The sequence below is a fragment of the Eleutherodactylus coqui genome, chromosome 8, assembly GCF_035609145.1.
Source record: "Eleutherodactylus coqui strain aEleCoq1 chromosome 8, aEleCoq1.hap1, whole genome shotgun sequence".
Classification (NCBI taxonomy): domain Eukaryota; kingdom Metazoa; phylum Chordata; class Amphibia; order Anura; family Eleutherodactylidae; genus Eleutherodactylus; species Eleutherodactylus coqui.
This window is the reverse complement of record NC_089844.1, coordinates 38,468,536-38,490,474: the sequence shown is the minus strand read 5'-3', so window position 1 is coordinate 38,490,474 and position 21,939 is coordinate 38,468,536. Positions and strand designations below refer to the sequence as shown.

The 21,939-nt window shown below is 45.7% G+C and overlaps 1 protein-coding gene across 1 annotated transcript in view; it reads right to left on the bottom strand.

The window, feature by feature from the left end:
* Positions 1–1,221: 1,221 nt before the first annotated feature.
* ATG9A (autophagy related 9A) overlaps positions 1,222–21,939 on the bottom strand; it is a 33,959-nt gene continuing 13,241 nt past the window's right edge. The window contains exons 5-17 of the mRNA XM_066575521.1: positions 20,944–20,987; positions 19,824–19,888; positions 19,202–19,357; positions 18,354–18,495; positions 15,258–16,006; positions 11,393–11,546; positions 10,424–10,603; positions 8,335–8,580; positions 6,506–6,672; positions 4,635–4,752; positions 3,960–4,167; positions 3,117–3,259; positions 1,222–2,547 (exon numbers count right to left, since the gene is read on the bottom strand). Coding sequence (XP_066431618.1) covers positions 2,542–2,547; positions 3,117–3,259; positions 3,960–4,167; positions 4,635–4,752; positions 6,506–6,672; positions 8,335–8,580; positions 10,424–10,603; positions 11,393–11,546; positions 15,258–16,006; positions 18,354–18,495; positions 19,202–19,357; positions 19,824–19,888; positions 20,944–20,987 — 2,378 coding nt within the window. The 3' untranslated portion in view covers positions 1,222–2,541. The remainder of the gene's footprint in view (positions 2,548–3,116; positions 3,260–3,959; positions 4,168–4,634; positions 4,753–6,505; positions 6,673–8,334; positions 8,581–10,423; positions 10,604–11,392; positions 11,547–15,257; positions 16,007–18,353; positions 18,496–19,201; positions 19,358–19,823; positions 19,889–20,943; positions 20,988–21,939) is intronic.

The window sequence follows — 21,939 nt, the reverse complement described above, 5'->3', positions numbered from 1 at the left end:
ATAACAAATAAAATATCTTCTAATTTAAAGGTTACGGACAACTTTGAGGGTTTTTTTTCTATTAAAAGCATCTATTTGTGGCTGAAAAGCATTTTATAGTAGGGTCTTCCTAAAAACTGTGCATAGTTTGGCTTCTGCAGCTTCTGTATATCCCTTTCTGTACTAAGCTGCAGACTGCAGCTCACAAGTCGATCCATCAGTGAGCTCGTCCGACGGCTCAGTCTCAAGCTACTCTCTCTCCTCTCCTAAACCATCTTATCAGCAGATTCATGACCAGTTCAAAGCCCATCTTTGTTCTGGTGATAAATCAACTAAGATGGTTCAGGAGAGGAGAGAGGGGGACCTGGAGACCAATGCCCTATTTATACAGGACGAGCTGTCGGGTAAACCATACCCGGCAACTCATCCCAGTGATGCTCGCTCTTGTGCTGCTACACAGGAGCGAGTATCGATGGCATCGCTGAAAGCCTGCTGGCATGGAGGTGGAGCATTCTTCCCCTGGACCGGCTCCATTCACTGTAAACAGAAAGTTGTTCTAGATTGAACGACTGCTGTGTACACTGAACGGTCCATCTTTTAGTTTTCTGCATGTAGAAACTGACAACTGAACAATTCTCCTTCAGTCGCTGCATGCGTTTACACGGGGCGATCGTTCTAATTCCCACAGGGAACTTGGACAAATTGAAACGATTATCATCCCGTGTAAATGGCCCTCTAGCCATCAGATGAGCTGATTGACAGATCTGCTTATGAACAACCATCTGCAGCTTGTTATATACAGGGATATGCAGAAGCCAAAACAGCGCAAAATGTTTAATAAAACCCCATTGCAAGAATGATTTGCAGCCAAAAATTCATGCATTTAGTAAATAAATGGCCCGAAGGTGCCTATAGCCTTTGGGTTCCTATGGAGAATCATTGATAACTAGCTGTCTGTGAATGATGGGCTCTTTACTTTTACAAATTCTAAACACTTTCCTATGGCTGTCCTATAATCCAGAAGATCTGATAATCCAATACCATTATTGTCGAAAAAAAACAAATATGTGGTCGGGTCTCGTTAAAGGGAATGTCCGGGTAACTTTTTGAAAAGGTTATATGGAGGTGCACATATGTGAAAGTAACAAAAATTGAGTACTTAGGCCGTGGCGTTCCCTTTTTTACTCACTCATTCCCAGCTTGGCTTCCTGCTCTAGAATACATATGACAACACAAATAATATTTGACATTACAGATAGTTCATTTAATTAGAATTATACAATGGTACAAAAGATGCAATATACATTTCTATACAAAACATTGCAGACATGTTAGTGGTGCACTATATATTAAGGACAATGGACCTATGTGAACCCATAAATCCTGTCTTATGGAATCTATTTACGAATCCTTGTATATACACCTCTGGAACCAAGTCTTATATTGCTCCATAAAAGGTGAAGCAACTTTGCAGATAGTCTTGATTAAAAGTATCGACTCGTTCTATGTATACAGCTCCTAGGCAGACCTATGTATCTCCATGGCTACAGAATACAAATGATCCCTGAGGTAGTCTGATCCTGCAGTCCTGTGGTACTCCAATGCCTCTGCTATTTGAGTAGTTTGGTAAGAAAAGGGGACAAAGGGAGTGGAGGACTCTGACCGCAGGATCGCACTACACAAAGGGCTTGTGGTTTGTCACTGCAGAGACACATAGGCTCGCTTAGGAGCTTCAGAATGCTAGAGCATATTTGATGAAGACCATTTGCAAAACTGCTTCCTTTCTCATTCTGAATGCACAGAAGCCGTAAATAAATAAATGGCTGCAACAGTATACATCCCCTTATCATATCGAAAGTGGTAAAAGAAGGCTTCTTTACTGCAGGGTTCTATTATGTTACCTTAAAGGGTTTTTTGGGACTAAAGTCATTGCTGACCGATTCTCAGGATAAATCATCAATAGTTGATCGGCAGGGTTTGACCCTTGGGATCCTTCTCAGGCATGTGACATTATGTTCATCCATCCTGCTTGAGAGCAGCTCAGTCCCATTCAAGCAAATGAGGTGGAGCTGCTATACCATGCACAGCCACTATACAATGTACGGCGCTATGCCTGGTGTGGACTGAAGATTCAAACACCTGATTGCCAGGGGTCCCGAGCGGTGGACTCTCACCAATCAACTATGGATGGCTTAACCCAAGGATAGATCATCAACAGTTACATCCCAAGGAAACCCTTTAATGGGAGGAAGGATGTCAGATACAGAATAGAAGTATACAACAGACAATTGGCAGTATCATTTGGGCAATATAGACACAACTCTGCGTCATCTCTTCATGTTCACAGCAACACACACAAAATCTGATCGTTCAGTGCAAATCCAGCCAAGTATTCAAGAGCGTGTAGGCAAGACCATAATATTCATATATACAAAAAGGTATTTACAGACACTGAGGGGAATACATATACATGGACTATGGATGGACTCAATCTCCCAAGACATTCCACGGGCAGAAGACGTCTACAGAAAGATGCTTTCTTGAGATGGTGGAGAAGACGTTTTACACCTGGAGGAAATGAAATATTAAAAAGATTACTTTCCCTTTAAATAAAATAATTCTATATATTCTTTACACATTGCTGGGTCCTGTAGTGCACAGCGTTGGGGGGTGGAGGGGGCACAAGGTTAACTTAAGGGGTTGTCTCACGACAGGTCATCAATCCCCCAGAGAGTCCAGCCATGGCTTACCCCAAAGTCTATGACAGCGGTAGCCGCTCATGTGCACCACCACTTCATATACTTCAATAATCGAGTCATCCGGCTGAAGTCAATGGAGTAGCAGTATGCACGCACAACCACAGCGGTCACACACTTCAGGGCGAGCCATGGCTGGACTCAATGGATGACTGCTAAAATATGCTGTGAGACAACCTCTATAAAGGGGGCTGCAAAGGATTAGAAAAACACTAAAGCAGCGTCATACTGCCCCACAGGTTGTGTGTGGTAGCGCAGCCCAGTCCCAGTCCCAAACTGAACTGCAGTACTAGACATAACCCACGGACAGGTGTGGCAGGTATGTTTTTCTCATCCTTAGAGATTAAATGAATATATGACGCGACTGCGGAACACACAAACCTTCTGAGTCTGAGGCGGAAGGTCATCTTCGGACCCTTCCTCTGGCACAGTTTCTGGATGACGGGTGCTTTGAGTATCTTCGCTCCACCCACCCATGGGCTGCCGGGCTAAGTTAGAGCAAGATCTCTGTATTGTGCCAAAGTCTGTGGAAAAAACATTTTAAAAAAATGAAGAGTTAGCAAGATCTATTAAACGGTATCTTATGGGAGAGATCCCTGCAGTAGGTACCAAGGTGGGAAACACACAATAAGGGGTCCGGTATGAAGCTGCTGGAGTCCAATGCAGAATCTGTCCAGACAATTCCTAATAGACATAATGTAGCTGGAGATCGTCTGCCGCCTCATTCCCACTTCTTCAGTAACGAGTGCCAATATTGTTGACTGGTGCTCGTCATTTGGCTTAAATCGAACCATGCATAAGGGTGTGCGACAACAGATCTAACCTGCTTTTGAAGACTTACAGGATTGAGCCAAGTCATAAAGCTACCCCCTATACACAGAATAGGGAATAACTTTATGATCGGTGGGGGTCTGACCGTTGCCACCCACAAAAATCCCAGGAATGGGGATCCGGCAGGTCCCGAAGTGAGGGAAGCGGCGACTGACCAATCTGACCGCCAGAGATAGTGTTTAGCTATTTTCAGCAAACCCACTAAAAAGAATGGAGCTGCGGTGCACATGGGTGGCCTCCGCTCTCTGTTCATAACGGGACCCCCGTTCTCAGGATTGGTGGGCATCCCACACCAGTCATAAAGTAATCCCCTACCCACAGGGTAGTGGATAACTTTATAGCTTGACATGACCCCGTTTAAGTGCAGGAGATTTGTGTATGAACCATACATACCCGTGCTGGCACTGAACCTATGTGCACTGATTGGCGGCATCCTATCCTCCTGGAGCAGCGTGGTCGGTGATGGGCAGCTGGCAGAGTTGGGCATGTTGGATGTAGTGTTGATCAGTCCGTCCCCTGACACACTCTCTCCACTCTCATCGCTCTCCTGCCTGTGCCATATATGTCGCCCCGGTGCCATCCGAGTGTGCTGCTGATGTAACTGGCAAAGCACAGCTGGTTTAGTCAATTACATTATCACTTCGTTATCAATCAGTCATGATTACTGCAGTGAGGATGAGGCATACTGACCTATATACAGTCACAGATATCACTTTACTACTATACTACTACATAGAGATTTGTAAATCATGAAGCAGTTACCATAGCAACCAATAATGTCGCTAAAGCTGCTGTCCAACTTGGTCACTGTGGGCAGTGTGACTTAATCTAGGGCTACACAACCACTTTGGCCGCGGCACAAGTTTGTTTTTTTGTGATCTGCAAGATGCAGCAACTTTCGGGTCGCACCACAACCCCACTGACTTTAATGACTGTGCGAAGTTGCAGGACTACATAGCAATCTTAGATCGTACAGCCCAAATCACCGTGTAGCCCTAGCCTAATTACTACTAGTATTCATGTAGTAGTGGAGTGTGGCAGGACATAGATAATAATATAAGCACTTACTTCGTGCATGTACAATGCGTGCAGGCTCATCTCCATGGAGGCGTATTCAGACAGGGGCCCGCTGGTCATAGGGCCCTCCCATAAACTGCTTCCAAAGCTGCCATTCCTAAATTCAAGACTACAAGGACATAAAACACATGTAAGCGCACGTAGATTTCAATACGTTAAAATATTTTTTTCTTAATGGAAAATTAATCCTCAGGGTACGTCCACATAAGACCTCATTTCCACAATGTAGAATTGTGAGCAGATTTTGGTGCGGATCCGCCATGGATTTTATTCCCTCCTTTGAAGAGGTGATCTAGTGGAGATCTGCAGCATAAATGGACATATTGCAGATATACAATCTGCACCACATATACACACACACTGCCACCTACAGCACAAGCTGGTTATGACTGACAACCGGCCTCTCGGTGAGAACATTGATCCCTTACATGGCCTGATCAATGTTGACTGCTGCATGCACAAGGTTACCAGACAGGGGGGGGGTGCTCCCTCTGTGACATCATTGGCCCTCTACCATGAAATTGCCGGGGGCGGATTGATTGCCATGGAAACTGGACGCCAATCAATGGCGACTGGATCTGCCATAGCGTGTCCTATATAGAGATGCAGTGAAAATACACTGCAGTCTGAGTGAGGATGGGACTGCGGGTTCTGGTCTCCTATAGGGATATAAAACGTGCAATCGATCGTCGGCCAGTTTACACGGGACGATCATCGTTTGCTTTTTATGCCTGCAGAAACTGAACAACAAATTTCTGCCGACATTTACACTAAACAATTACACTCAGATTCCTCCGATTAATCTCACTGCAGTGTAGTTGTCTATAGCTTTCTGTTATCAGCCACTTTGAGGGCTCAGTCACACGGGCGCATTGGCACCCGTACATCGGTGCCGATGCGCCCGTGTGACTGACAGTTAGAAGACGGCCGTACCTGAAGACGGCCGCCTCTCTCCAGCACTGAGATCAAAGAACACATGACCGTCAATGGAGCCGGTCACATGTTCTTCCTCCCGGTGCTGCAGAGAGATGTCCGTCTTCAGGTACAGCTGGCTGCAGTAATACGGGCGCCGATGCGCCCGTGTGACTGAGCCCTAAGGGAGCAGGTGACTGTAGGCCGGGCTCACAAGAGTGTGTCTGTGTAGCGCGTTATACGTGATGAATAAGTTGTACCAATCTCCTATAGGCGGCCATGCTACCGCTCACACGGATTGCGCAAAAAAAAAAAAATTGCAGTATGTTGCATCTTGGAGCGTATTATGTGCACATATGCACCAAGACAGTACATGGTGATTGGCTGCGTGTGTATCTCTCGCAGGCAGCATGCTGCAAGATACGCCTACGTGACTGCGGCCTAATAGAAAATCCAGAAAAGCATCATGGTCACTGCTTTAAGCCCTATTTAGACAGGACGAATTTCATCCCCGCACACATACATGCTCCTGTAGGTGCGGGAGGGGACACATGAAAACAGAAATCTCCTGCAGCCGCCCCGCTGTGAGCCAGTGATACAAGCTCCTGTGCAGTATGTGCGGGGGCAAGTGTCGGGCATCGTTTGCCAGACATTCGTCCCATCTAAATCGGGACTTATGTGTCATATCTACAGTGCCGAAAGCCTCTGGAGATATTTACGTCCAGAGCGCTGATTGAGCCCTTAACCGGTTTCTGACTTTATTACTAGCGCTCATTTAAGAGGTCATTAATTTAATTGCCTCAACTCACACAAGACCCCAAGATTATTAGTCCATATGTTTGAATTACAGTTGATAGATGCCTTTCGCACAAGACAAGAGTACACATGTGGGTGCCACTGTCCCCCAAAGTCACCAAGGAGCTTGAGACGTCTGTACCCCATTTCCTCACCCGCTCTGGTTTGGAGCCATATGACAGGACTGCTGCGGTGACAAGGAGCGCAGCGCTGACGCCACCTCTGATACAGCCGAGACGTGCGGAGAACAGAGAACTTCAGTGTGCGGAGGCATCGCGGTCGGGGAGATCCCGTGGAACATGTTCACCATCAGACTGTGGGGCTAAAACAGAGAAGAGGAGAGGAGAGGAGTGGGTGAGAGCAGACGGAGTCACATGACTGCAGGACTTGTGCTGTATACACATCATCTTTCATCAAGACTTTCTCTCAAGATGCATCATTTTTTATTTTAACCTTTCACCAGCCTTTTTTCAGGCTTTCCTTTTTTTCATCTTCTCCTTTCAAAAGCTATAATTTTTTTTTTTTTCTCATTGAAATAGCCTTATGGGGACTCGTTTTTCGAAGGCGGAGTTGTAGCTTTAAAAACATTTTCCAATACATTATATGATGTAATGAATGGCATAATAAAAATTGTTTAGTGGGGTGAAATGGAAAAAAAAACAAACAAACAATTCTGCTATTTTTCAGGGGGTTTTGTTTTTGCAGCGTTCATGATGCAGTAGAAATGATATATTATTCTGTGGGTCAGTACCATCATGATGATACAACAGTTATAGATTTTTATGTTTTATTATTATTATTTTTTTTTAATTCTTTTAGCTTTTTGCCATCATATTCAGAACTAACTAGCTCCCCCCCCCCCCCAATCGATGGGGTTGTGAGGGCTCGTTTGTTGTGAGGTTGGCTGTAGTTTTTATTGCTACCATGTTTGGGTATATTTGACTTTTTGATCACTTTTTATTATGTTTTTATTGGAAGGACATGGTGACAAAAAAATAAAATAAAAATCTGGCCTTGTGGAATAAAAAAATGTGAAACAGTTTGCAGTGATACCAATTATGTTTATTTTTATTGTTTAGACTGTTGGGAATTGGGCAAAGGTTTTTATTTTATTTTATTTTCAAAAAGGTTATTTGACTTCATTATTTTAGCCCTCTTAGGGGACTTGAGCTTGCGAATGTTTGATCGCTTCTGTAATAAAGTGGAATACTTCAGTACTGCAGTAGAATTGTATTTTTAACGTTCACCTAATAGAACTAAACACAAGGCAGCCCCGGAATAGTTCACTAGGCTCAGGACTACTGTTGCAACCACCAGCACCTTGCAATCGCATTATAAAGAGGCAATGGTTAGTCGGACATTGGACCCTCTCCCTCCCTCCCCTCCTGCTGACAGCTTACAGTGAAGACTGACAGTGCATGTAAGCTGTGAGACAGCTGCAATTGGAGCCAAGTCCGATTCACATGCAGTGCGAGAGACACTCTTTCTAACCGCTCTCTACTGTGGCGAAGGTCTCCTTCACACGAGCCACATCATCGCCAATAATTGCGTGCAAAGAAAAAAGCCGCAACCTAGTCACAATCTAAATAAGCATTTTCTTGTCCATTTAAACAAGAGCGGCGTATTAGTGAAAAATACACCGCAGCACAGAAATCCCTCAGTTGGCAGAAATCCTCGGAATGATTGCTAATGCTTAAACAGAGCAGCGGTCTTCTCTTCCCAGCGTAGGGCACAGCTAAACTCCCTCCCCCTCCCTTTTTTTTCAGCTTCCATAGAGGCCTATAGAGGCTTCCAGCGTATCTCAGGAAAGGTTAGGACAAGACCTATCTTTTCCGGCAATCCTTGATTCTCCCTAGTGAAGTATATATTAAGAGCCCTCGGCTTTAAATATTGGTACCGTTGCTTTATGAAAAAAAAAACTGTTGTGGATAAGATTATGCAGCAGGAGGATTAGGGTTGTAGTGACCACTGGACATGCAAGTACCTCGGAGTCAGACTGCAGAGACAGCCCAGAGTAATGCAGAGGATGCCCCAGTCCAGGGGGATTTTTCGGTGTAGTTCCTCCACTGTCTTTCTGGACCCGCTCTCGCAGATGTGTCAGGAAGGCCGAACATTCTCGAGGAGGCTGCCAGCGTGGATTAGTGATGGCGAAGTGCATAAGTGACAGCTCAGTCTTCCCATCCTCCGCCTGCTGGTAAACTGAAGCTTCGGTCTTGCCGGCAGACATCCACTGCAAGAGAAGCAAACATACACAGCGATTAATTATATTCCCTCAGGTAATCAAGATTCCTGCAAGATGACCCAGCACTAAACTAAAGTAGTTCACAGGAAGAGAAAGATCTAATCAAAAGGGAGGAATTTAGTGGGTCAAATTAAATAATTAGTCAACCAATGCAGCAATTCTTTTTTATGCAAGTTATGAAACAAGTTTGCATATAGACTTCTACCGTGTTGTGTGTTCAGCGTCTATGGAGACCTATGTATCACCATGGTTACAGATAATATTCCAGATATAAGTGACTAAGAGAAAGTGGAGGGATGGGATGGAAAATGGCTCATGATCAAACTACACAGCTTGCTTGTAGTCTAACCATAGAGACATATAGGTCTGCATAGAAGCTGCATACACAAAACTATAGGAGACCGTGAAGGCTGGTGCACTATATCTGCATCACAGACTGCTGTGCGCCTTCGGGGCAATGGATTGAATTCCGCAGGCAGGAGCCTGCAGCAGAATTCGACCCTGCTGCCCGTGGCCAGCGACTCTGCGTTACCTGTCAGGGTCTTCTTTTTTCTGCACTGCAAATGTGTACAGGAGTGCCAGCCGCTGTGCTGGCGCACATGCGCAGTGTTTTTTGTTTGTTTTTTTTAACTCCTGCTTTCCTGCAGGATCCACGGCCCGTCCGCAGTGTCAGTTCTGCAATTAAAATCCACCTGTGGACATTGGGCCTTAAGGTGTTGTCGAGTTGCAAACTATTGATTGCAAGCTATCCTTAGGACAAACCATTAAAAGTAGATCGTGCGAGTCTTGCTGCCTGAGTTCTTTCTAAGCATTACCCTTTTTCCCCGAAAATAAGACGCGCCTTATATTAATTTTTGCTCCCAAATATGCGCTACGTCTTATTTTCAGGGGGTGTCTTATTTCGCCGCGGCAAATCCGTCTGTGGCCGCTAATCCCTCAATTGGCCAGCTTTGTGGACTAAATTTCTCAGAAATCTCGTCCACATGGGACAGCAAATCTGTAACGGCAAAGCTGGGAGAAGCCGGTGTTGTGGTGCAGATTCACCGGCCATAGAAACGGAAAAGCATGCGGCCAGGTCGCTTCAAAACAAGCGGCTGAGTGCCGTGGGTTTTGAAGCAGAGCTTTCCCGGCGTAAATCTCGCTGTTTATCACTGTAGCCAAACCGCGAGATTTCCGCTGGAAATACGCTCTGTGAGAACCCAGCCTTAAGAATCACACACAGGGTGCCTGACTCACACACAGAGCCATAAAAAAATAAGGGCTGTAAAGTAACGTACCTGTCTGCAGACAGAAGTTCCTGTACCACTTGTAAGCAGGGATGGTATTGCAACTTCCGGCCACCAGGGGGAGCTCATGTACAGCAGGAACAGAACGTACAGTATGGACTTTTTCAGCCAGCAAGGGGAGCTCACAACAGCACACTCGTACAGCACAGCAGGAGGTAGGAGACAACGGGGATGGCAGCAGGGGACAGGCCTCTCGACTTGCCTGCACACTTTAGTATGCCTTACTATCGGGGTGTGCCTTATATTTGCGACTTCTGCAAATTTCTTAATGTGTCTTACTTTCAGGGGTGCCTTATTTTCGGGGAAACACGGTATCTGCTAACTTTAGGTTGGCATTCCCAGATAATGAAGGTGTGCGAACTCAGTATGCAGGACATTAACACACAGGATGTGAGAAGTACAAATACAGGAATGTCTGGGCTGGAAGCTCCCGGACACTCCTGTAAAAGCTACACCACGTATCCTGAGTCTTTACACACAGACAATGACTCTGCAATGTTTGGTTCTATATGCGAGCGTACTGAATTATGAAGCAGTGTATTTACCGCAGGATTGCCGTGCTGACGGACGTCCATTTGTGCAAAAGAGCAGGTGTCCCCGACTCCCACCACTTCCACTGTGAAGTTTCGGAAAAAGTCAATGATCTCCAAGGACTTTGGACGCAGACGGAATATCAGTACGAGAGGCGTCAGCAGTGGACTCAAGAGCTCCTCCAGAATAAAGACCTGCACAGAGAAAGTAACATGGGGGTTCATCAGTAGTAACAGGAGGGTTTTACATAAATTCACGACATGAGCGGACAATGTAAGCAGCCATCGATGTATATATGTGTATACAGGACTGTGCAAAGGTTTTAAGCAGGTGTGGAGAAAATGCTGCAAAGTAAGAATTTTTTTTTCAAAAATAGAAGTCAGTTTCCAAATTTTTCTACAGAAGGACAACAACCCCCAACATCCAGCCAATGTCACTAACAACTATCTTCAGTGTAAAGTAGTGATGCCATGGCCCCACAGAGCCCTGATCTCACATCATCCAGTCTGTCTGGGATTACATGAAGAGACAGAAGGATTGGAGCGAGCCGATATCCACAGCAGATCTGTGCTTAGTTCTCCAAGATGTCTGGAAGAAATGCCCTCCCGAGTTCCTTCAAAAACTGTGTGCAAGTGTCCCTAGAAGAACCTATGCTGTTTTAAATGTAAAGGGCGGCCAAACCAAATACTGATGTGATTTAGATTCCACTCTTGATCAGTCACTTTGCATTTTGTTAATTTAGGCAAAAAAAATAAAAATCTATTAACACTTCTATTTTTGAAACTATACTAATTGACCCTTGCTGGTTTAGAAGTTGCAGTATGGAGTCTGACATGATCTTGGACTAGCTCAGATAGAATGTACCTTTTAATCCTCCAAGATCGGCACATAGAGGTATACAGGATACGGCAGCGGCTACCGTCCTGTGCTGTAGATCGCCCACATCGGTGGTGTTGGTGCAACTCTAACCGCAGAACACTCACCGCTTTGTACTGGAATAGTTGTGCAAACTCTCCACGAGTCTCTGCCCGATGGGCGCTGCGCTGCCAGTGGTCAGGCATGTAGTGAATGTGGGCCAGGATGACCCTTAGAAGCTGCTCCGGGCAGAACACCAAGTGCTGATCAGGAATGAATGATCTGAAGAAAGGAGATGGCAAATGATTAGATTTCGGTGTACAGAAGATGCCAGCAGCTACAATAGACCCCAAGTAATTGAAGCACCATCTTATATCACACGGCATGTATTATATACAAGTACATTCACTATGACGCATATGATTACCACCTAATTATATAAAAGGAATTTAAGAAACTGTCACCTACTCCTAGTCCTACAAGCTAAGCTTACGGGCTAAAAGTGGGTGACCTGATGATTTTGGGGATGTGTTATACTTGCCTTCCCCGTTGTTCCCCAGAGGCACTGCTGGAAGCTGCTGCTCCGTGCATTCAGCGGCGCTTCTAAGTAGTCCATCCATTATAAAATTAGAAGGGGCGGACTATTTAGCAGCGCCACTCAATACATTGAACGGCAGCTTGCAGCACTCACAGCAGGGGAATGGCGGAGGAGGAAAGTAGAACACATTCCTGTACGCAGTGGGTCACCTACTTATAGTCCAAAAGCTTAGCTAAAAGTAGGTGACAGAGTCTCTTTACGCTTTGCCAAATTGTAATTTACAGCTTGCAGTACTCACCAACACCTGTAGAGGGTGCTGCAGTCCTTTTAAGTAAAAGGCGTTGTCCAGAAAGGTGAAATCCATACCTGGACCTGCGGTGTCAGAACCTCCACTTCTGGCCCAGTTCTGACGCCAGGTCATGTGGTACGGCCCCTCTCTCTGTGCCCATCACGTCATCAGGGGAGCTGGCCATTCATCTTATCCCTTTCCAATCCACTGTCTGACGTCTTCTGACATTCTGATTGAAGGCTGTACAGCTCCGATGTCAGAAGACGTCCGGCAGGGTATTCTTACTGTATATCACTAGCCGCTCTGTTGTTGAGGGGGGGGCCTGTCCAGCATGTCCCATACCGCAGTACTGACTCTAGCCAGCAGATGGCGCCATTGTATAATGGCAGAAAGAGAAAGCCCCCTAGGAAACCCTGAATCCAAAATTGGATTGCAAAGGGTTAATACCCAAGTCCCTTGTTTGCTGCTGCATCGGCCGTAACAGAGAATGGGGCTGGCTTAGTTATAAAGATACAGAGAACAGCCAGCATCTCCAATGACATGAACAGAGTCCAGACAACGTGGTGTGGTGTCAGGCAAAAGCCGCAGGTCCAGGGAAGGATGTTGCCTCCCTGAACAACTCCTTTAAGGACGCATTTAGTTTTCGCCTTAAAAGGGTTGTCCCGCGCCGAAACGGGTTGTTTTTTTCAACCCCCCCCCCCCCGTTCGGCGCGAGACAACCCCGATGCAGGGACGTAAAAAAAAAAACGGCTCAGCGCTTACCTTAATCCCCGCGCTCCGGTGACTTCTATACTTACCGGTGAAGATGGCCGCCGGGATCCTCTTCCTCCGTGGACCGCAGCTCTTCTGTGCGGTCCATTGCCGATTCCAGCCTCCTGATTGGCTGGAATCGGCACGTGATGGGGCGGAGCTACACGGAGCCGGCATTCTGCACGAGCGGCCCCATTGAAGACAGGAGAAGACCCGGACAGCGCAAGCGCGGCTAATTTGGCCATCGGAGGCCGAAAATTAGTCGGCACCATGGAGACGAGGACGCCAGCAACGGAGCAGGTAAGTATAAAACTTTTGATAACTTCTGTATGGCTCATAATTAATGCACAATGTACATTACAAAGTGCATTAATATGGCCATACAGAAGTGTATAGACCCACTTGCTGCCGCGGGACAACCCCTTTAATGATTTTTAACTTTTTCTTCCTGTTTGTCTTTCGAAAGCCCTTTTTATTTTTCTGCCGATGCTGCTGTATAAAGGCTCGGTGTTTGCCGGCCAAGTCGTTTTTATGACACCATGCTGGAGCACATAGAAGTGACTGTATCATTTTTATTAATCTTTTTTTTTTTGTTAGGGTGGGGCAGCAATTACACGGTTGTTAATTTTAACGTTTTGCTTTTACGGCTTTTACCATGCAGTATACTTAACACAATACATTATTTACTGGGCCAGTATGATTATGGGGATACTAAATTAATTATTTTTCTATTTTTATACTTTTACGTGATAGAAACACTTTTTAGAAAGCTCTTTTTTGGATCCATGACAATTATATTTTAGAACACTTATTTTTCTATTGACTGAGCTGCATGAGGGCTTGTTTTTCCGGTGGGACAAGTTGTAGTTTTCATTGATAAATGCGACTTTTGATCATTTTTTTATTCCTTTTGTGGGAGGCAGGATGACCCCTCCCGACCCCCCCCCCCCAAAAAAAAACAACTATTCATTCTTTGGAAGGGACCTGGTGATGTCATCAGCGGCGGACGTGCAGTAGGAGAGCTCCCGTATGGCATATTTTTAATACAGTGCCATCGGACCTCCTGCTGTATCCCACTCACACACAATTTGTCAAGCCCACCCCCGTGGCTTATGGGCCTTCCCAAAAAAAAACTAAAATGTAACAAAGTAAAAAGAGGGTCAAGAAAAAAAAAAAAAAAAAGAAGAAGAAGAAAACCATCAAACAATCTACCCCGAGACCGCCGGATGCGGCGCTAACATGACAAGAAGCAGCGCTTTCCTGGCTTCAGATAAGCAACACAGACAACACAAGTCACCCCCACTTGCCAACATAGGCCATGGCAATACCAACGGCACAGACAAGCCGCTAGCCCACAGAGTTAACCCCTGAAACAGAATACCAATGCACAAGCAAAACGGCTGTCACCAAAAGAAAATAGACACCTGAGAAAGCTCAAGCAACGAGACCAAAAAAGCAAAACGAAACCCGTCACAGGGACCGAGCTCAAAGTCTTCGACTAAACAAAAAGGACAAGCTCAAAAAAAAAAATTCCTTTTTTTAAGGTGTTCACCATGCAGGATAAATAATGTGATAAGTTTATGGTGCGAGTTGTTACAAATGTGGCAGTACTAATTAAAGAGACTCTGTCACAGCACTCTGACAGCAGCACAAGGTGATGACACGCACGCCGATTACAGTGATATATCTATTATGTACATCTGTGCAGTAGTTTGGGAGAAACTTAGATGTTATTAGTAGCAGCCACACAGAGGATGTAGTCCTCCATACTCATGAGCTGCAGCTAGCCCCGCCCACCCCGCCTTCTAGTTACTGATTGTCTGCTCTCCGCCCATTACTGTGCACAGAAAAACAACTGTCAGTCAGTGGCTGGAGGGCAGGGTGGGCGGGGCTAGCTGCCGCTCATGAACAACTACTTTTATGTGTGACTGCTACTAATAAAATTCAAGTTTCTCCCAAACTACTACAGTATCCCTAATCAGTGTCAGGCACTCCCTTCTACTCTCAGCGAGGGCTGCAAAAAGTTGGTGACGGATTCCCTTTAAGTATAGTGTTTTTTTCCCTAAATCTAAGAATTTTGTAGAGGAAAAAAAGGTTTGAAATTTTTTTGTAGCGCTATTGAACTTTTTTTTTAACAATAGTTATTAGCCCTTTAAGGGAACTTGAACCTGCGATCATTTGATGAAGTTTATAATACACCGTTCCACTTACGTAGTGCAATGCATTATGCCGGTCAGTATTATACTAAGAGTTATACTGTTAGGTTGCAAAAGTCTACAAACACGTCAAAAGTTAATTACGAAAGAAGATTCTCCTGCAGCCGGTTGAGCTATCATAAAAACTGGATCAAGGTCTGTAAAGGGAGAAGCATTCATTCAGCGCATCAATCATGTTCACCTATAATGTCAGTGCTGACCTGCAGACAGTCACCACCACTCCCAGGAGAGTCACGGCGCTCAGTACATGTTCCACCGCCAGGACGTCTTCATCGTAGACAGTAAGCGCTATCAGCACCGCCAGGATGGAACCTGCCAGGAATCCTAAGTGTTTGGCAGCCACAGCCAGGAGCGGGGAGAGGAAGCAGTTCATGTATTTGCTGGCCGGCTTGTACGCTCGGCTTAGCCTTGCCTGTAGCTGATGATCCAGCTCATTGAAGTGCCGGAGATAGCAGCGGCCATACAGGGACCAGCATCTGGCTCCAAGGCTTCCAGGTTCTCGTCGTAGAACTTCTGTGTAGCTGAAGAAGGCATAGAGGATCTGCCAGACGAGAACAAGTGGGCAAAGCACCAGGTTGGCGAGTCCTATCCAAAGAATGCGCTGAGATAGCTTCTCCGCCAGCTCTAGGCGCGCTCCTGCTCGCTTGTACTCAGGCTTTAAACTCCACTCATTTTGGAAGAGGCATCCAGGACCCCAGAAGAAAATGAGCTGAAAGTTGTACTTGAGACCACGGGTGTAGAAGACCGTTTCACCCAGCAGAGGGAGCCGATGCTGAAGCGGCAGAAGGTTCTTGTTGACCATGGCTACCATGTAATTTTTGAAGCGCAAAATTCGATGAGACACGTCCAGTTCGGACAACTCCTTCTTGTGGATGCAGATTTGGTGCTCTTTCTGGATCTGGACGATTCTGCTCTGGATTTCCTCCCAGGTGTAATAAGGGAGATCTGCCTACAAGGAGGAGAAAAAGTTAAAGAAAACCCCTTAGCTTGACGAACAAAGATGGCTGAGCTGCTTCTCTTACTGCCTGCTGTACAGTGTGTATAGTATGCATTGGCGGTTCATGTGGACAGCACTGGTTAATCAAAGCAGAGGACAAGGTCTTAGACTAATGATACATACTAATACACAGCGTGCATCAAATAGTCATCATAGTGTGACCAGACTTGGAGGGTTGCTTTAAAAGGAAAATGTGTTTAAAATCCCCCCCCCGCCCAAGCAAATCCTTAGGCCTCATGTCCATGGGGAAAATCAGGGCCCGCCGCGGATTCTTCCTGTAGAACCCACAGCGGGTCCCTCCTGCCCCGCAGACATGAGGCCTAAAAATCAGAATAAACTAACCTGCTCCGGACGATGCGGATCTGCCTTCCTTCGGCCCGGCGGATGTGCTCGGCACGCCAGCAGCGTGTCGCGCGCATGCGCCGGGCACATCCGCCGGGCCGAAGAAAGAAGATCCGGCCGCGAAGGAAGGAAGATCTGCATCGTCCGGAGCAGGTGAGTTTATTCTGGTACGGGTCTCTCCGCACAAAAATGGAGCATGTCCATTTTTTTCCCGCACGCGGATCCGCACCTGACGGGAAAATTGACATCTGCAGGTATTTAACTACCTGCGGGTGTCCAATGCATCCCTATAGGCGTGCTGATCGGCGTGTGGGAGAAACGCTGCGGATTTAAAATAAAAATTATCCCTTTTACACGCAAAGCTAATCTTTCAAACCACTGAAAGATTTAGAGATCTAATTGCATAAAGTATTAGTGGCCATTAACACTTTATCATTTTCATTTGCATGTAAAAGGAGCTCTGGAGTTGTTTGCACAGCCCAGCATGTGTTTAAACACTCTCCCAGCTGTGCAAATAGCTGCCAACACATTCCATTGTTCTCCCGGAGGCTGCTGGGAGATTGCATTGTTCTCCTTGTGACTAGTGTAAACATGCCGCGGGGAGAACATCATGCAGTCTTTTGAACGATGACCAAAATAGATGCTAATGGCACGTATTTGCTCAGTCTTTCAGCGGCTGAACGATGGGTTTTAAATCCATCATTCAAATGAAAAGTGCACGATGCCTGCATTTAAACGTAACGATTATCGCTCATTTTAGGCCGTCCGTTCTTTTCACAGTGCTGCCCAGGCCCCCAAATTTCTAATTTTGGGCAGGGCGCATGTTATGCTAATGAAGAGCAAACAATCCGATGGGCAGTCCACACTCTGGGACTGATCCAGTGCTCTTTTTTTTGTCGTTCCGCCAAAATCCCAACCCTTAACTAGTAATGGCCGTCTCCAGCTCCCTTAAGCTAGAGGCGCCATGCAGTCAAGATGCTTTGTATATGCCACACTTCTGGAATAAGTGCATATGTAGCAACTAGACCACACACCATCTCTGGAGCCGAAGATGTCAATTACTGGTCAAGTGGGCGGGGTTACAGATGAATGCAAGGATAGAGAGCTGGACCAGTGCCAGAGTGTGAACTGCTCATTGGATATTTTCTACTTAATTAGCATACCGTACTGCACAAAATTGGAGATTTGGGGGGCCTGGCAGCACTGTGAAGAAAGCTAAAAGGTATGGATCGAGTTCTCTTCACATCCCCACCTATGGTTAGGATTGGTTTACTGAGGGAAAGATAGTGACGGACACGCTTTAATGGGGGTTGCCCAGTCATAAGTAAATTAAACATTTTTTCTTATTCTGACCAAGTCCCTAATTCTGTGCTGAATCATTTTATCATATATCTTCACAGCACTTGAACTACATTTTCTGACACAGACCTTTAAATTTTCTGCACAAACATAAGTGTTCTATGATATAATTTCATCTACGTTCAGTCACCACTAGGGGGAGCTGACTGCATATAATGCAATAATAAAGCAGTATGCAGCGAGCTCCCTCTAGTGGTGACTCTAAGCAGTTATAGTTTAGTTATTTAACTGTCTATGCAGGGAATTTGCAGCTCTGTATCAGAAAAAGAACAAAGCTTCTGCTCCTAGGACTACACCAGCCCCAAGCTCTGTTATGAAAAATGAAGAAAATGAACAGTGGAGTGAAACATCCTCAAGACTAAGGCTCTATTCAAATCCGAGCTGTGGTTTGTGTTCATGGTTGTGTGTTTGGATCTGTTGTACGACCTGCGCCAGACAACCCCTTTTGACTTATAAGTCCATCAAAGTTCAGTCACAGTTCTGTCAAGTTTTCCGTCATTTTCACAGCAAGAACAGAACTGTGCCGTTCTTGTCATCAAAACAACCAGAATCCTTGATGAAAGCCCAGAACATACATAGGATAATATCGGGTACACACCATCGGGATACGCAGAGCTTGGATGTAAAAGTTGTAGATCTCCCAGTAGCAGCAGATATTGTAAATAAACTTGATGAGTCTGTGGATCCAGAAGACGCCGGCGATGACCAGAAGCACCATGAGGAAGCAGTTCTCCTGAATGCTGGAAAACAAAGTGAATACTTCTATACATAAGGGAGGATCTAATGGTGGCTCTACAAGGCTCTACCCTCTGAATAGTTGCTCAAGATAGTCGCAAATGTGTACCAACAACCATTTCTGTGCTTTTACACAGTGATCGTTGCTGACTTGTTCAATTTCGCAATCGCTGAACAGATTGTTGGGACCATTTACGTGGGCCGAAATATCATTCGCCAACCAGTTAGGAGGTGCGAGGTTCGTTGGCTGGTGTGTATCTGAAATGTTGACCCCTCCCCAACACGTTCATTGGTGTCTGACTGTGGCTGTGACTGACATGTGAGCAGTATCCGCGTGAAAACCTGCAATACCAGACACAGCCAAAAGAAAGGAGTGGCGCTGTTTCAAAAAAAAAAAAAAAAAAAAAAAAAGTATATATTTTTTTAAATCCCAGAAAATCCCTTTAATCTAAAGGAATGTTACGACTTCCTAGAAATAAAGCTTAAAGGGGTTGTCCCACCAAAGTTAGTTCTCTCCTCATTTAGGAAAGCTCCAGACGGCCTTTCTTGAGATCAAGATCAGCAAGTCATCTTACTGGTAGAGGATAAGGTACCTTGGTGGGACATCCCCTTTAATTATTGTATGATGAATAGTTCTGTAACTTTCTAGTATGTTTTGTATTTCAGTGCACAGCCACCGGTAAATAACAGAGGAAGGGATGAGATACTGACCGATCCCTGCAGACTCTCGGGGGCAGGAAGGCATCCGGCAACGTCACTTTATTGTTTTCACTCTGACTGTGATTCACCATCTTGTTTGCAAAAAGGATGTCATAATCCACACAACTCACCAGGAAAGTTGTGAAACTGACAACGAAGATGAACTGCCTGCAAAGGATTTGGAATTGGATTACTAGAGACCACAAAGCAAAGTGCAGCAAAACTCTACAAGTATCTAAGACTGCGAAGCAACAAAGCTCGGTGTGTTGACTCGGCTACAGTAACATTTCATCCCAAGTGATGCAACGTGGATACGCCTGGGCCATTACTGAGGCTCCTTTTACACTTACCGTGAACGATGACAGAGTTTGCTGTTTCAGATCATACAGGCAGATAAATCGTTCGTGAATGTGAACGACTAAACAATCGTTGTTTACACACAACGAAAATTTTTTTGCCTGCATGAATGAGAAGCGAATGAATTGTCGTCCAATCATTGGCTGTGTTTACACGGAACGATTATCGTTCAAATTCGCACGATTGAACAATTTTTTTTTAATGATATTCGTTTTGTGTGAAAGCCCCCTAAGCATCACATGATATGAAGGACACGTGCAAATATATGTATACTCACAGCAGCTCGAACATCTCTCCAATCAGCATGCAGGTGAACCCATTCTTCTGGTGCAGATTGTATACCTGAGGCATCTGTGTTAAGGAACACCCTGTACCTATAACTATACAGATGATCAGGAGGAGAAACATGTGATGTGCTAACAGAAGCGAGGCCTACACTGACACATTGTACCAAACTGCAGCTGTGGGAAAGTGAAATCAAGACAGGATTAGCTTTCAGCATCCGACTGCATCCATCCAGGCAATCATCTAACGCAGCAGCACAAATTTCTGTCCTGTCCTGACTCCAGACCTACAACACTGATACACTGTAACAAACTGCAGCAGGAGAGGTTTTTGGCCTCTAAATATAAGGCAGAATATTCATCCCTACAAGCAGAGAACCCGATAATGGAATGAAAACACAAAGCATATTAAAAAGTTGTATTAAAGGGGTTGTAAAAAAAAACAAAAAACTGCAGCCTTCTGAGCGACCGGTTAAAATCTAGGACAGGAGAATGCATCTCAAGACTGGAGAGGGCGAAGTCGGACCCCCCAGCAGAGCCTGAAGGTACCTTTACATAGGGCAATTATCACCCGAAAAGATGCCCGAAATAGTGATTTTGGGCAATAGTCGGTCCGTGTACACAGCCAGTAATAGGGCACAGAGCGAGAAATTATTCAGCAGTCGCTATGCGCTTTGTTTCAGTGAGCTAATATGAAGCAACTAGCGAGCGACTTCTCGCTCAGTGTAAGCAGGAGTCATTCAATCGTTCAGCGACCGCCTGTTTGCAATGAATGGAGGCAGGTGGCCAGAAAGAATCGCCGGCACGCTCCGCCTCCATTCACTGAATGACTATGGCTCCTGTGTAAGAGCAAGGAGCAACAGTCATTGGGACAGCTGTCATGCGCCCGACAGTCGTCACATTTAAAAGGTACCTTCAGGCCACTCCGCTCGCTCATCTCAGGCTTACCATTCAGCCTAACAGGACCAAACACTGTTAGTGTTAGGCTCTGCCCTCCTCTTCCCTGGAGATGCGTTCTCTTGTCCTAGCACAGGTTACAGGGCCAGCGGCCATTCTGTTGAGTTCTTAGGTAACCCCTTTAAGGATTGCAAAGGATAGAGGATTAAAGGATACTCTGGAGAAGAAGAGGTCGAGGTTCTCAATGTGATTCCAAGGAGCTGGAGAGAAAGAAGAAAAGAAACGGGTCATACATTATACTAGTGTATCATAGTTATTACTACATCACAATAAGACCAAGTCTAATGATTACAAGAGGAGCTGCCAGAAGGTCCCTCGTCCTTGTTGTCAGACAGCAGAGTTCCTATAATACAATGCTCAATTATAAAGATGGCACTACCCAGAATGCACATCACCAGATCAAGCTCTGAGCAATGAAATGTTGGAATATTTCAGCTCTTCCTCCAACATTACTAACTCCCCCTCCCACTCTCGGATCACAACCTCCTCTCTTTCTCCATCAGGCACCCTAGAAACTCCCGTGACCCTCCCATCTATCGCACCTCTAGGAACCTCCAGTCTGTCCGCACCCATCATTTCAGTGAGCCCATCCAGTCCTCCCTGTCCCTTATCTGTCTCCTCTTCTGCCCTAACCTGGCAGCCGAACACTACCACACCACCCTCAGCCATGCCCTGGATGAAGTGGCACCACCTGGGACCCGAGCGGTCAACCGCAGACCACGGCAACCTTGGCTCACGTTCTAAGGGCGCTTCATCCGGTTCAAACGGCTCTTCGACGCCTTCTCCCTCCTACTCCCTCCTCAGCCCCAAACAGGCCCCCATGACAGATCTCAGTGCTGGAGAACTAGCCGCCCATTTCAAAGAAAAAAAAAAACATCCAAAAAGTAATCTCCGCAAACTGCATGGCCCGATCCCAGTCTATCCAGCACTGCATCCAACACTCAATCACCATCTATACTAGAGCCACCGACAGAGGGAAAAGTCTCCAAGCTGCTTTTCGCTGCTTGCTCCACCACCTGCGCTGCGGAATAAGTTGGCGCTATACAAATAAAGATTATTATTATATCTAGTAGCAGAATGAGACTGTAGGAATTCGGTGTTCTTGCTTTGCATAATGCCTTGAATAGTGTGTTAAAGGACACTTCACCTTTA